Raw genomic sequence first — 14,824 nt, forward strand, 5'->3', positions numbered from 1 at the left:
TTGGAGCAGAGCAGACGAACGGCCAGCCCTAGAATCTGCGGCCGCAGCGCAGCGGGGAGGATGACGGCGAGGATGACACTGCGGGGCGGGGCCCGCGGGGCCCGGTGTGCTGGCTGCAAGCACCTGGCCTGCCCCGCGGGAGCGAGACCCCGCCCCTCGGAGCGGATTGGCCGGACCGCGCCGTGATTGGCGGGCGGCTGGGGGAGCAGGAAGCGGCCGCGGCGCTGACAGGGGCAGGAAGTGGGAGGCGGCGGCTCTCGGGGGCGGAGACGGCGGCGGTGGGACTGGGGCTGGGACTGAGACTGGGACTGGGACTGGGACTGAGACTGGGACTGGGACTGGGACTGGGACTGGGGCCGGGACTGGGACTGGGACTGGGGCTGGGACTGGGGCCGGGACTGGGACTGAGGCTGGGGCTGAAACCGGGGCTGGGGCTGAGACCGGGACTGGGGCTGGGACGGAGCCGGGCCGCCCTCTGAGTTTCCCGATGCTCGCGGCCCGCGTGGAGGAAGAGATGGACTGGTCCGGCCTGAACTCCCAGGTGAGAGCGGCGGCCGCGGAGCCCGGGGTCGGTGCCGCGATGCGCGGAGGTCCCTGGCGACCCCGCTTCTCCGCATCCCCCTCCCCCAGATTGCGGGCGAGGGGTCGGAGAGAACCCCGGGGCTGTCGCGGCGGGCCGGGGCTCGAATTCCGCCGTCCTCGTTACCAAGTCGCCTAACCCTTCTGGGCCTCAGTTTCCCCACCTGTAAAATGAGGGGGTCAGTTTAAGGGCCCAGCGAGGTCCCTTCCAGTTCTGCATCCGTAATCCTCTGCTCCTCTCTGTGAGTTCTTCAGAAAGCCACTTCTCTGGGTCTCCGTTTTCTCGTCTGTAAAATGAGCGAGCTGGTTTGGACCTCCAAAACCCCTCTGAGATCTAGATCTGGGGTTCTCTTTTTTTCTTTTTTTGCAAGAAAATGGGAGAGGCGGGGTGACTTGTCCTGAGTCACATAGTAGCAATGTCATATCGGGGGGGGGGGGACCGGGCGCTGCAGAAGTGAGGGGAGGTCGGAGAAGGGGATGCTGAGGAAGGGCAGTCTTGGGTCAGTAAGTGAAGAAGGGCTGCAGTGAAAGGAGAATGGGGCTGTGAGGGTGGGGAGAAAGACTAAAGGAGTTTCAGGGTAATCGGGGTGCCGATTTTAGGGCTGCATGAATAGAGGCATAACGTTCACCCTTAAGGAGGCAGATGATTGAATATAGGTTGTAAATATATAGATCTTGGACAGTGGTCATCTGATTTATTTTCCTCTTTTTACAGAAAAGTGAAATAACTTATTCAGGGTCACAGTAAAAGTGGTGCATCATGGGAGAAAAGGGGAAAGTGGAAATGGGGATATGTGGAAAAGAGAATGAAAGGGAAGTGGCTAAGTAGATGGTAGAGAAAGAAAGAGAAGGGGATATGGGGAAGAATGAAGAAGAAACAAAAAATAAAAGATAGGGCATCAGGGATGGGCTTTATTAAATATTAATTTATTAAATTAATCTTGGAAGAGTGTCTGTCCCCAGTCACAGATAAAAACCAGCAGAGCTGGTGGACTTTGACCCAAGTTGACTTGAACTGACTTCCTTCCATTGCACCTGTTTTATGCTTTGGTCAGACCACATCTGAAATATCAGGACAAGGGCTGTTTTTCACATTTGGGGGGAGGACATTGACCAAGTGGGACACTGCAGAATAATGCCCGCAGAGGATTTGTCACTATGCTGTACAATGATCGCTTCCAAAAACCAATAATGTTTCATCAGAAAACTTGAGAGGAAGGAATAGCCTTTTTTAAGTATTGAAATCGCTGTCAAATGGAAAAAGCTAGATTTCTTACTTGGACCCTGGAAGAACTAAATAAAATTAAAGTTGTAGAAAGGCAGATTCAGACTTGATAATAAAGAGGGTTTAGTTTAGTTTAGTTTAGTTTAGTTTTTGTTTTTATCACTTTGATTCTGCCCAAAAATGTAATGGGCTGTATTGGGAAATAATGAATTCCCCATTGCTGAAGACAGTCAAATAGACCCTGAATGACCCTTTTTTCTTTTTATTTTATTTTATTTTTTTTTATTTAATAGCCTTTTATTTACAGGTTATATGCATGGATAACTTTACAGCGTTAACAATTGCCAAACCTCTTGTTCCAATTTTTCACCTCTTACCCCCCACCCCCTCCCCTAGATGGCAGGATGACCAGTAGATGTTAAATACATTAAAATATAAATTAGATACACAATAAGTATACATGACCCAAAACATTATTTTGCTGTATAAAAAGAATCAGACTCTGAAATATTGTACAATTAGCTTGTGAAGGAAATCAAAAATGCAGGTGGGCATAAATATAGGGATTGGGAATTCAATGTAATGGTTTTTAGTCATCTCCCAGAGTTCTTTCTCTGGGCATAGCTGGTTCAGTTCATTACTGCTCCATTGGAAATGATTTGGTTGATCTCGTTGCTGAGGATGGCCAGGTCCATCAGAACTGTGAATGACCCTTTTTTCAAAGTTGTAAAAGGAATTTCTATTCAAGTAGAGGTGTGACTAGCGAGTCTCTGAGGTGCCTTGCAACAAGTTTCTATGATTCTGATCGATAAAATGAATGATATTAAAGAATGACTAAAAGCTAGATAATTCTGATATAAGGGGCTTGGAAAAGTCTAGAGAAGGGACAGTTAGAAAGCTTAGATAGGTAATTTAGTTAGGGAAGACAAAAAAATTTGGGGGATGGAGGCAGGTGAATGGGGAGGGAAGTAAAATGATGGGAAAGGGGAAGAATGTTGAAGCAGGGAATGATTGTGGGGAGGAGGGAGCTAAAGTGATAGGTAAGCATTGGTTGAGAAAATCTGAGGACCACAGTGTTCCTGGTTCTGCTCCCATGCACCAAGATGCCACTAAATAATACTTGTTTTTTTTTTTTTTCCTTTTCCTTTAGACCTTGTAGAAATGCTGACCCTTCCTTGGGGGTTGGGCTGAGTAGGAGGAAAAGATTAAAGGAGACAAGGCTTCCTTATAGGAGGTGTTCACGCTCTTAGTGAACCAATTCACCTTGACCTTGAATCTTTTGAAATAGCTCTAATTGATTCCACTCCCCTGGGAGAGGCTATTTTTTCCCTCTACTTTGCTTTGGTTTGTTTTTTCCCAATGCTGGTTTAGAGTCCTTTCAGCTCTGCTTGTTTATTTGTCCTGTGTCTCCTGTTTTCTTTTACCCTTTCTCAGGTAGTTATTTTGAAGATGGGTTCAGATGAGGAGAAAAAATACATGTAGGTAAATGTAAAGATGTGAATGTATCTACTATTTCAGTCAGAGGAAATCAACCAACTAGTCCAGATTTAGAGGCAGAGAAAGGGTTCTGCAAAGGAAATGTTCCACCTTCAAATGAAAGTTTGATGATAATGGTGATAACTATCTTCCTTTAGATCTCTAGGATGCTGAGGAAATGTTGTTCCTCTTTTTTTTTTTTTTCTGAAAAGGTGTGAAAAAATTATTTTCTTTTTGTAATTACTTGAGAACTGGGAAGGGAGGCATGGAAACTCAGGCATGTAACTGTAGTTGTTTTGATCAAAACAGCATTGAACCTTTTAATAGCCACTTGTTAGGGCCTTTGGGAGTTCTCTCAATCAAAGCAGATAGAAATGATGGTTCAGTGTTGAATTAATGCCCAGCATAACATAACCATTTTTATCTACCTCTTAGAAGAATGCAGTTTGTGTTTTGACCATGCCATCTTAGTGAGAGAGAAGTTGGGTAGGCTTACAACTCCAAGGTCCATTTAATTCTAAATTATTTTTGTTATTGTAGTATATTATACTTTTTTTTCTCTCCTTTGAAATATTATTCATTCAGTTTAATTTATAAGCATTAGGCATACTGTGCTAGTTTCTGGGATTACAATGACAGAAACAAAAGTTTTTATCTTCAAACTACTATATTCTATTGAGAGAAATATGTACATAGACAAGTATAGAATACCTGCTAAGTAATTTCTAGGGAAAACACTTGGGAAGAGCAAAATAGGCTTTTTGAAGGAGAGGCCATTTGAGGTGAGCTTTGTATGATATTAAGGATTCTAAGAGGCATAAGTCAGGAGGGAGTATATTCCAAACCTAGGGGACACAGCCTATCAAAAGCAGGAAGATGGCAGGAGGATAGAATGTCAGGTACAGCAAACAGTAAACAAGATAGCTTGTCCAGAATGTGGTGGGCTATCCACACAGGGACAGAGGCTCAGATCCATGAGGAAATGATCTGAGCCTGGAACAGTAGGCTAGAGTCATAGTGTAAAGAAGGGCTTTAGGAGTGTAACATTCTGGAGGCAAGAGGAAATCACGAGAGCTATTTGCTAGGGAGTGATAGGACCAGGACTGTACTTGGGGAGCATCACTTTGGCAGTTATGTGGAAGGTAATTTCTTTCTTGAGGTCCAGTACTGCATTACCAACTACCTCATGGAGATTTTTAATCTAGATGTTCCATGGACTTGGACATCCCTGCAAAATAGTCCAAAACAGAATACATAGCCTTTCTTTAAAACCTAATTATCTTTCTGTCAAGGGTGTATCCACAGCCTTGGCATTATCTTTGATGCTTCTATTTTCCTTCACCTCAAATATCCGTTCAATTAACACCTTTTTACTTGTCTATCTTCACATTTCTTGATCTGACCTCTCTTCTCTACTCACTAGTATAATAGCCTAGTTGCTCTCCCTGTTTTAAACTTCTCACTTTCTCCAATCCATCCTCCACACATTTACTCTAAAATACAGGTAAAACTATGTCTTTTCCCTGCTAAGTAAATTCCAGGAGCTATACATCATCTCTAAAATAAAATGTAAATTACAAATCTTCTGTTTGGCATTTAAAATTTTTTACAATTTGAATTGTTGAGTTGGATGGATACAACTTTCCAGTGTTATTACTAACTTTCTTACACTTTAAAAAACAGCCAAACTGTCCTTCTTTCCATTTCTCACATAGAATATTATATTATATCAGCTATCACTGTTGCTTTTTATTGGCTCACCCCCATGCTTAAAATGAATCTTTCTTTACTCTACCTCTCAGAAAATTTCTTTCCTTTGAGAATAAGCTCAGATATCCCAATCGATAAGAAGACTTCTTTGACTCCTTACTTCCTATTGTCAGACTCTGAAAATTACTTTGCATTTATTTTGTATGTATCCTGCATATGCTTATTTTTGTATATATTTATTATATATATTGTATATTTATGTATATTTTATATGTCATCTCCCCAGTAAAAATGTGTGGCCCTTGAGTTGAGGGACTGTTTTGATTTTGATTTTTGAATCTGTAGCCCCTGACACTTGGTAAGTAATTAATCGATATGCTGAAGAGAAAAAAAATTGAGTCAGACAATCCAATTAAGAGGTTATCTTTATTTATTTAAATATTTTCCAATTAGATGTAAATATTTTATTTAAATTTTTCATTTTAAAAAATAATTTTTAAAAAATTGAGTTTGAAATTCTTCCCTTCTGCCCCCCCCCTCCCTTTCTTGAGAAGGCAAGTGATTTGATATTGATTGTACATGTGAGGTCATGTAAAATATATTTCCATATTAGCCATGTTACAAAAACAAAATAAAAGAACATAAAGAAATTTTTTTAAAATTAGGTGTCAGTCATCATTGAGTGTTCATCACTTCTCTCTCTGGAGGTAGGTAGCATCTTTCATTTTGGGTCTTTTGGAATTATCTTGCATTATTGTCTTGATCAGAGTAGCCAAGGCTTTCCCAATTCATATTTGTTACAGTATTGCTATTATTATGTGCAGTCTTCTTCTGATTCTGCTCACTTCACTTTGTATTTGTTCATGTAAGTCTTCTCAGGTTTTTCTGAAACTTTCTTGCTCATCATTTCTTAAAACACAGTCGTGTGCTATTACAATCATATACTACAATTTGTTCAGCCATTTCCAAGACAGACATCCCCTCAATTTCCAATGCTTTAAAAATGTTTGTACAAATAGCTCTTTTTTTCTTTTCTTTGATCTCTTTGTGGGGTAGATACAGACCTACCTATGGTATTATTAGGTTAAAGGTAGGCATAGTTTTATAGTCCTTTGGGGATAGTTGTTCTCTAGAATGGTTAGACCAGTTTACAACTCTACCAGCAGTGTCTTTGTCCCTATTTTTCCTCATCCCTTCCAGCATTTGTTTTCCTTTTTGTCCTGTTAACCAATCTGAAGGGAGTAAGATAATATCTCAGAGTTTAAAATCATTTGAACCATGTCTAAATCATTTATCCATTTTGATCTTATCTTGGTGTACTTATGAGAAGTTGGTCTATGTCTAGTTTCTGCCAAACTGCTTTCCAATTTTCCTGGGAATTTTTGTTAAATGGTGAGTTCTAACCCCAAAGTTTGGATCTTTAGGTTTATCAAATGCTAGATTAGTGTGATCTTTACTTCTATATATTGAATGCCTAATTTATTCCACTGATTAACTACTCTATTTTTTAGGTAGTACCAGATTATTTTGATGTTTACCCCTTTGTAACATAGTTTGAAATGTGAAACTTTTAGACTCCCTTCTGTCACATTTTTTTTTCATTAAGTCCTTTGATGAATTTTGTTGCCAGTTTTTCTAGCATTATAAAATAATTCTTTGGTAGTTTGATTGGTATGGCACTGAATAAATAAATTAATGCTGGGAGAATTTTCATTATTATTGGCTCAGACTAAAGTATCCCCAAGTATTTAGATCTATCTTTACTTGTGTGAAGCATGTTTTATAATTGTGTTCATATAATCCCTGGTCTCAAATTGTTTATATGGTCTGCAGTTATTTTAAATGGAATTTCTCTATCTCCTCTTACTGTGTTTTGTTAGCATTTATATAGAAATGCTGATGCTTTATATTAGTTTATTTTGTATCCTACAACTTTGCTAAAATTGTTACTTGTTTCAATTAGTTTTTCAGTTGATTCTCTAACAATATCATCATATCTGCAGAGTGATAGTTTTGTTTACTCATTCCCTATTTTATTCCATTTCTTTTTTTTGATTGCTATAGATAGCATTTTTTAAAGAATATTGAATAATAGTGATAATGTGCATTCTTTTTTCATTCTTAATCCTTTGGGAATGCTTCACAAGTTTATCATTTTAAGAAAGCCTTCTTTGATTCCTATACTTTGTAATGTTTTTGTTTTTGTTTTGCTGAGGCAATTGGGATTAAGTGACTTGCCTAGGATCACACAGCTTTCTAGTATTTTTAAATAGGAATGGATATTGTACTTTGTCAAAAGCCTTTTCTTTATCAATTGGTATATGATTTTTGTAGTTTTTATCATTGATATGGTCAGTTATGCTAATGGTTTTCCTAATATTGAACCTGTCCTTTATTTCTGGTATAAATCTCACTTGGTCATAATGTGTGATCTTTATGACATATTGCTGTAAACTTTTTGCTAGTATTTTACTTAAAATTTATGTGTTGATATTCATTAGGGAATTTGGTCTATAGTTTTTTCTTTGTATTTGCTGTCTCTGGTTTAGGTATCAAAACTAAATTTTGTCATAAAAAGAAATTTATAAGACTTCCTTTCCTAGTTTTTCAAATAATTTGTATGATATTGGGATTGATTGTTCCTTAAATGTTTGATATAATTCACTTGAATTCATCTGGTCCTGAAGATTTTTTCTTAGAGTGTTCATTGATGAGTTGTTTAATTTCCTTTTTTTCTAAGATAGGGTTATTTAAGTATCCTAATTTCCCTTTATGCTAATCTGGACAACTTTTATTTTTGTAAATATTAATCCATTTCACCAAATTTATCAGTTTTGCTTGCATAAAATTAGCCAAATAGCTCCTAATAATTGCTTTAATTTCATTTTCATGGGTGGTATATTCACCTGCAAGACATTTGGTCTTTTTAAAAATAAACTCACTAATGGTTTATCTTTTATTGTGGGTTCCCCCCCCCCAACCAGCTCCTAGTTTCATTTATAAGTTAAGTTGTTTTTTTATTTTATTTTATTAATATCGTCTTTGATTTTTCTTTTTTTATTATTATTTATTTTTTAATAGCCTGTTATTTACAGGTTATATGTATGGGTAACTTTACTGCATTGACAATTGCCAAACCTCTTGTTCCAATTTTTCCTCTCCTTCCCCCCCAGCCCTCCCCCAGATTCGCCTTTGATTTTTCAAGAATTCCATTTTGATTTTTAATTGAAGATTTGAAATTTGTTCTTTTCTGTTTGTTTGTTTTTTTTTTTTTTTTTAGTTGCAAGATCAATTCATTGATCTTTTCTTGCTTTCTATTAATGTACTCATTTAGAGATAAACATTTTCCTCAACTACTACTTTGGTTACAATCCACAGTTTTTAGAATGTTGTCTCTTTGTTGCCATTCTCTTTAATGAAACTATTGATTATTTCTATGATTTGTTTCTTTACCCACTTATTCTTTAGGATTATATTTAGTTTCCAATTAGCTTTTAATCTGTTTTCTATAGCTCTTTATTAAATGTAATTTTTATTGCATTATCGTATAAGGAGGGTAGATATAATAGTTCTGCTTTTCTGCATTTGATTGTGTGTGAGACCTTTTACCCTAAACAAAGATGCCCTCACAGCTTTTTTTTTTTTTTTTTTTTAAGGCATACTCCTTTCCCTTCCCAGTCATTTTTCTACAGAGGTCTATCATATCTGACTTTTCTGCATTTCTATTCATCTCCTCCAACTCTTTATTTATTTTATAGTTCGATTCATATAGTTCTAAAAGGGAAAATTAAAATTCACCACTAACATAATTTTTCTCTTTCCTCTTGTAATTCATTTGTCTTTTCCTTTAAAAATTTGGATGCCTTGCCATTTGGTGCATATATGTTTAGTACTGATATTACTTTGTTGTCTATGATTCCATAGCCTTACCAACATTTGTTATTTCTCTTTTTTGCTATATTAGTCCATCCGAGAGGTATGAGGTAGTATCCCAGAATTTTAAAATTAATTTGCATTTCTTTAATCAATAGTGATTATTATATATAGCATTTTTTCATATAACTATAGTTAACTTTGATTTCTTTTTCTGAAAACTGCCTGTTTATATCCCTTGACCATTTATCAACTAGGAAATGACTCTTATTTTTTATAAATTTGGCTTAGTTCCTTATATATTTGAGAAATGAGGCATTTATCATATACCATTGGTGCAGTTCCCCTACCCCCACCCTGCCCTCAGTTTCCTGTTTTCCTTCTAAGTTTGGTTAGTTTTTTTATACAAAAACTTTAAAAATTCATGTAATCAAAATTGTCAGTTTTACTTCCTATAATCCCCTTTATCTCCTATTTAGATATAAACTCTTCCCTTGTCCATAGATCTGACAGGTATATTTTTCCATTTTCCCCTTAATTTACTTGTGATATCACCTTATATGTCTAGATCATTTTTCCATGTGACCTTATTTTTGTGAAATATTTTCATATTTCATATAGTATGAGATGTTGATCTATGTCTAGTTTCAACCAAGCTGCTTTCTAGTTTTCCCAGCAATTTTTGTCAGATAGTGATTTCCTGTCCCAAAATCTTGGATCTTTGGGTTTATTGAACACTAGTGTACCTTCCATTGATCTACCACCACTCTTTCTTAGCTAGTACATTGGTTTGCTGATTCCCACTTTGTAATACAGTTTTAGCTATGGTACTGCTAAGCCATCTTCCTTCATGTTTTCTCCCTCCTCTACTTTATCTTTTGGTTCTAGAATATTAGGGACTTTCTCTTGGTAATTTCTTGAAATTATCTTTGATCATGGTTTTCAGGTAATTGGATAATTCTTCAGATTTTTTTCAATTTGTTTTCTTCATATCTATGAGCTTATTTTCTTTATTTTTTGATAACTGTATATTAATAGAATTGGTTTCCTTTGTAATGCTTTATGTCTTATTGTAGCCATTTAAAAAACATTCTTCTGGAAAGGATGCATAGACTTCACCAGATTCTGCACAGGAGAACCATGATACAGAAAAGGTTAAGGATCCCTGTTCCAAACTCAGTCTTGCCAGCTTATTTCATAGTATTCTCTCCTCATGTTCCAGACAAATTGGTCAAATTTTTGTTCCATAAATAAGTTGTTCACTTTTCTTCCTTTTGCTTTTCTCATATTGTTTCCCAATCTTAGAATGTTCTCCTCCTTGTTTTGGCCTGTTAAATTTCTATTTTTCCTTTAAAGTTGTCTCCTTTGCAGCCTTTCTTGATTCTTCTTTGCCAATAAAAACTTTCCTACCCCTCCCCTTTGATTTGATATAAAACTTTTTATTATTAACTCTCTTAACTATATTTGTCTACAGTAAATTTTTTTCTTAGAATTCCCAAGTCATATGATCTCAGAATTGAAAAAGACTTTGAAATTTAGGGCAGTCTTTACCTGTACAATAGGTTGTCTTATACAGCATTCTGACCAGTATTCATCCACTCTCTTCTTATAGAGTTCCAGTAATGGGATCCTTACTGGCCTGTTTCATACTTGGCCTGAAACTCTGCCTAATGTTCTAGTATTATGAGAATTGACACTACCTAATCTGTGGAAATCATTCTACACTGCCTATCACTGACCATAGAATGTCCTCTTAAAGTTTTAAGCATTCTGGTGGAAAGAGTTTTGCAAATCTCTAACAGATTTTAGTTATCCTGCTACATTCAATTGTATTAAAGATACTCTTAAGAATGAAAAATGATAGAAGGTATTATGCTTATCCAGTAGCCCATCAGTTAGGAGAGGCAAGACAGGAATGTATGGAGAAACTGGAGAGTAATTGTAAAGCATTCATTAACAAGAGAGTGATTTGCAGGTAATATTCTGATATGGACTTGGGCTCATTTTTTTTCTATAGTGAGAACGAAAGATCATTTGTTTTCACCAAAGGCTTTTATATGACCATTCTTAGTCAAATGTTAACCTCATCAGAAGTTGTCTGTCTCCTTCCATACTTGCGATTAGGAATGAGGTTTTTGTGGCAAAAATATTTCTTATAAAGCCCAATAGAGACATATCTTTACCTAACAATTTTAAGTTTCATTTTCTCTGTGTTTCAGTGAGGATATGTCATGTGCAAATATAGTATAAATATTAACTAAGTCCAATAATTACAATGCATCATAAAGTGTGGTAAGGGCACGAGAAAAATGCAAAGTGTTGTTCAAGGTCCCTGGAAGGAAAAATTTATTTATGACTGAATCAGAGGATCAGAGAGGATCAGGCAAAGATTTCATCTAGACCTTGAAAGATGGAGAGAATAACTACAGGGGATATTTATGTAGTATTGTAAAGTTTGCAAAGCATTCCTCATAATATTTCATTTGATGCTCATGCCAGTCCTGTGAGGTAGGTGCTACAGTTGTTATTATCTCCATTTTACAGATGAGGTTCAGATAAGTTCAATGACTTGCCTATTGTCACAAAACTTTTGATCTTCAGGGACAAGGTATATACCCAGGTCTCTTATGACTCCCAAGTCCAGCACTCTTTCCACTGTACCACATTGCATTTGTCAAATTTCAGTGATAGAGGTCAGGGAATGCTGAAGGAGTGCTAGGTATGTTTGATCAAAGGATATCCTAGAATAAAGGATGATTAGAAGTCCAATGTAATGTATTTGGAAGGGAGTAGTATGAGATAAAGATGAAAAGGAAGGTGGGCAGCAAACTGATGGAACTTGAATACTAAACTAAGGAATTTTAATTTAATTTAGTAGTAAGGAATCATTGAAAGATTTTGAGCAGTGAAGTAATGACATCAGACTTACCCAATGAAACGGTCATTTTGACTGTGTGAAGAATGAATTGCATTAGAGATAGAAGGTGGGAAGATCATTTATGTGTTGTAATTGCCCAGATACACAGGCCTCTACCAGAATGGCAACAATGGTTTAAAAAAGGTAAAAGATTCAGATTTCCGGGGTAGAATTGATGAGATTTGGTAAATAATTGGGTATGGGAGGTAAGAAAAAGAGAAGATCCAAGGATAACATTGAAGCTTCAGTAAATAGAAGTACCATTCACTCAATCCTTGAAATTTGTTTTACCCGGATATGTCATCTTATCTCTACCTTTTAGCATTTATCTTCCAGTTCACAACTCATTCTTCCTTTCTCAAAGAGGTTGGTATCTGACTCTCAGCATTTCTTTCTACCTGAACTTGTTCACATATAATTATGGAGTATGATATACATTTTGATGTTTCCTTTCTTCTTAACTCCCATTTTCTATATCTTACCTCAAGCATACCCAGAAATGGTCACACCCTTGATCTCACCTTCATTTATAAGTTCCAGTTTCATGATAAAGAATTCTGAAATCCTGTATTTGACCACAACTTCTTATTCTTCCATCACTCTCTATTCCTCATTCTTTGTCCTTATTATAATCCCTTATCCCTCCATAACTCAATGCTCTCCCAAGTCTTCATTCCCAATTCTAACTTCGTTTAGTTCAGATGTTTCAGCTATACACTAACATTGCTCTTATATCCCTTATTCCATTTTATTATTGCTGTTCTTGCTTTGACAAATTCCTCTTGACAGTTGTCCTTACCATCTGCTTCCTCCATTTTAACTCAAGTAAATGCTCGTTACAGGGTATACCACAAATTGATTTTATCTAATCTCTTCCAGGCCCTCACTGTCATAAGGCAATCTTTTCATACTTCCTTAGTTGATTCAGTGTAGCACTAATCACAAAGATTATCCTAAACCTCTTGTTAACCCCTTTTACCTTTTCTTCTTTTCAGAAAACCCTGCTTCATATTTTACTGAGAAAATGAAGACTATCTGCCATAGCCTCACATTTCTCCTCTTTTGTACATCTCAAAGCTTTTTGACAGGATCTCACACTGTCTCTTTTACTAGAGTCTCTGGTGAAGATGTAGTTCTTATCCCCAAAACCAATCCCTAAACTTATATTTTTGATTTCATTCCCTTTCTATCTCATCCAACAATTTGCTCTAACATCCTTTTCACCAATCTACAAGATCTCATCTTATCTACTGACTTTTTCCTTGTTGTTTACAAACCTGCCTAGATCTTCCCCAGCCTTAAAATAACTTAACTTGACTAACCCTTTTATAGCCCAAATCCTATAAAAAGCCATTTTACTTATTGCTTCTGTCTCCTCTCCTTTCACTGCTTAACCTCTTGAAATTTTGCTTTTAGCCTCATCACTGATTTCAAACTGCTTTCATCAAAATTACTGATAAACTCTTAATTATCAAGTTCTATGTCTTTTTCTTACTTCTCATTTTCTTAACATATTCAGCTTTGACATAATTTATCACCCTATACTTCTGGATGTTCTTTCCCAGCTTTTTATGACATTTCTGTCTTTTGCTTTTCCAAGCACCTTTCTAGCTACTCTGCAAGTCTTTGCTGAAGCATGGTGCAAGAGAGAGTAATAGATTCAAAAAAGAGAACTCAGCAAAATGATCAGGGCAGGGTGAGGATGGAAGGCCAAATAGAAGTGACATCAGATATATGCATGGAAAAAATCTGGCAGACAGAGATGAAGGGGGGGAGAATATGCTAGGGATGGGAAACAGCTTGCATAAATGCATATATGTAGGAAGAGATATAATTTAAAATAATAGCTCTGAGATTCTCAAGGTCTTCATTAGAATGGTGCCCAAATCTTAAAGTCAGAGATTCAACATTAAAGACTTACAGATTCAATAAAAAGTAATGCCAGTTGTATGTTATCAAACTTGAGAACCTAAGTCTAGTAACCACTAGACTTTAAATTCATACCCAGTGGAACTATCTCTGAATATTTTATTGGTTATACTATTGAGAATTTCTTTGATATAGCTGAAAGGTTCAGATAATCAAAATAGAGTAGCATTTTAAAATCCTATGTAACCCTTTCTTTTCCTTTCTTCCCCCATCTTCTAGCACCACAGACTTTCCCTTTAGGATCTTAGGATGGTATCTGTTTGTAAGATATTATCTAGGTTTTATTTATATATACAGATTTGGATGCCCTATTTGAAAGAAGGAAACACTAAAGCATCCTAAACCTTCTTTACCTAACCTATAAAGGAAGACTCATTTTTCACATAATGTTCATCTTCTCCAGAGAATTGATCAACTCTAGTTTGAGATAATTGCATATTTCAACAATGGGGATTAAAAAGCGACATTTAAGTCCATAGTCCCAACTTTCTCTCCACCAGCTATTCTAATGGAATTATTGATGAGTAGCAAAAATTAACTGGCTTGATTATTCATCTTCTTTCCCTTATGCTATTGTATCAATGAACCTAAATGTCATACAGCAGAAAAGAAAAAGGACAACAAGGGACATAGATAATCTGTAAACTGGTTTAGAAAAAATTGGCTTCAATTGCCTTTTTCTTAATGAACAAACTAACCATTGTATATCATTAGAAGTCTCTGTAGTGTTGCTACCAAAGGCATTTAGGTCAGAAACTTTTTTTAGGTTAAATTCAACAAATCTAAGATAAGACTAGTCTACAGATTTTTTTAATTCAGAGCTGTTAGCATCATTTTGTAATGATTTACCAAATTATGGTTTTATAGTAATGAATGAAAAAGTATTTAGTTAACACTTATTGTGTGTCAGTCACTGGAGACTGTTGGCAGAATTAAGAAATATGAAGGGTACATTCCCCAGGACACATCTAATACTTCAAAATGCTAACTAGTTGAGTAACATAGTTGTGATGATCATGCTAACATCCAGGACATCTTAGAATCAGCCGGAGTCAGGATAAGCAAAAGTCCTTAGTCTTTATTCTTGGTATTTAGGGGTAGAAGTGAAGGGGATG

General features: G+C 36.5%; 1 protein-coding gene across 1 annotated transcript in view; it reads left to right on the plus strand.

Moving 5' to 3' along the window:
- The first annotated feature begins 314 nt into the window (after positions 1-314).
- The window catches only part of ZDHHC13 (zinc finger DHHC-type palmitoyltransferase 13), a 59,682-nt gene continuing 45,172 nt past the window's right edge, over positions 315-14,824 (plus strand). The window contains exon 1 of the mRNA XM_031944012.1: positions 315-541. Within this exon, the coding sequence (XP_031799872.1) occupies positions 488-541 (54 nt within the window). The 5' untranslated portion in view covers positions 315-487. The remainder of the gene's footprint in view (positions 542-14,824) is intronic.

This window comes from Sarcophilus harrisii, chromosome 6 (genome assembly GCF_902635505.1).
Source record: "Sarcophilus harrisii chromosome 6, mSarHar1.11, whole genome shotgun sequence".
Lineage (NCBI taxonomy): Eukaryota > Metazoa > Chordata > Mammalia > Dasyuromorphia > Dasyuridae > Sarcophilus > Sarcophilus harrisii.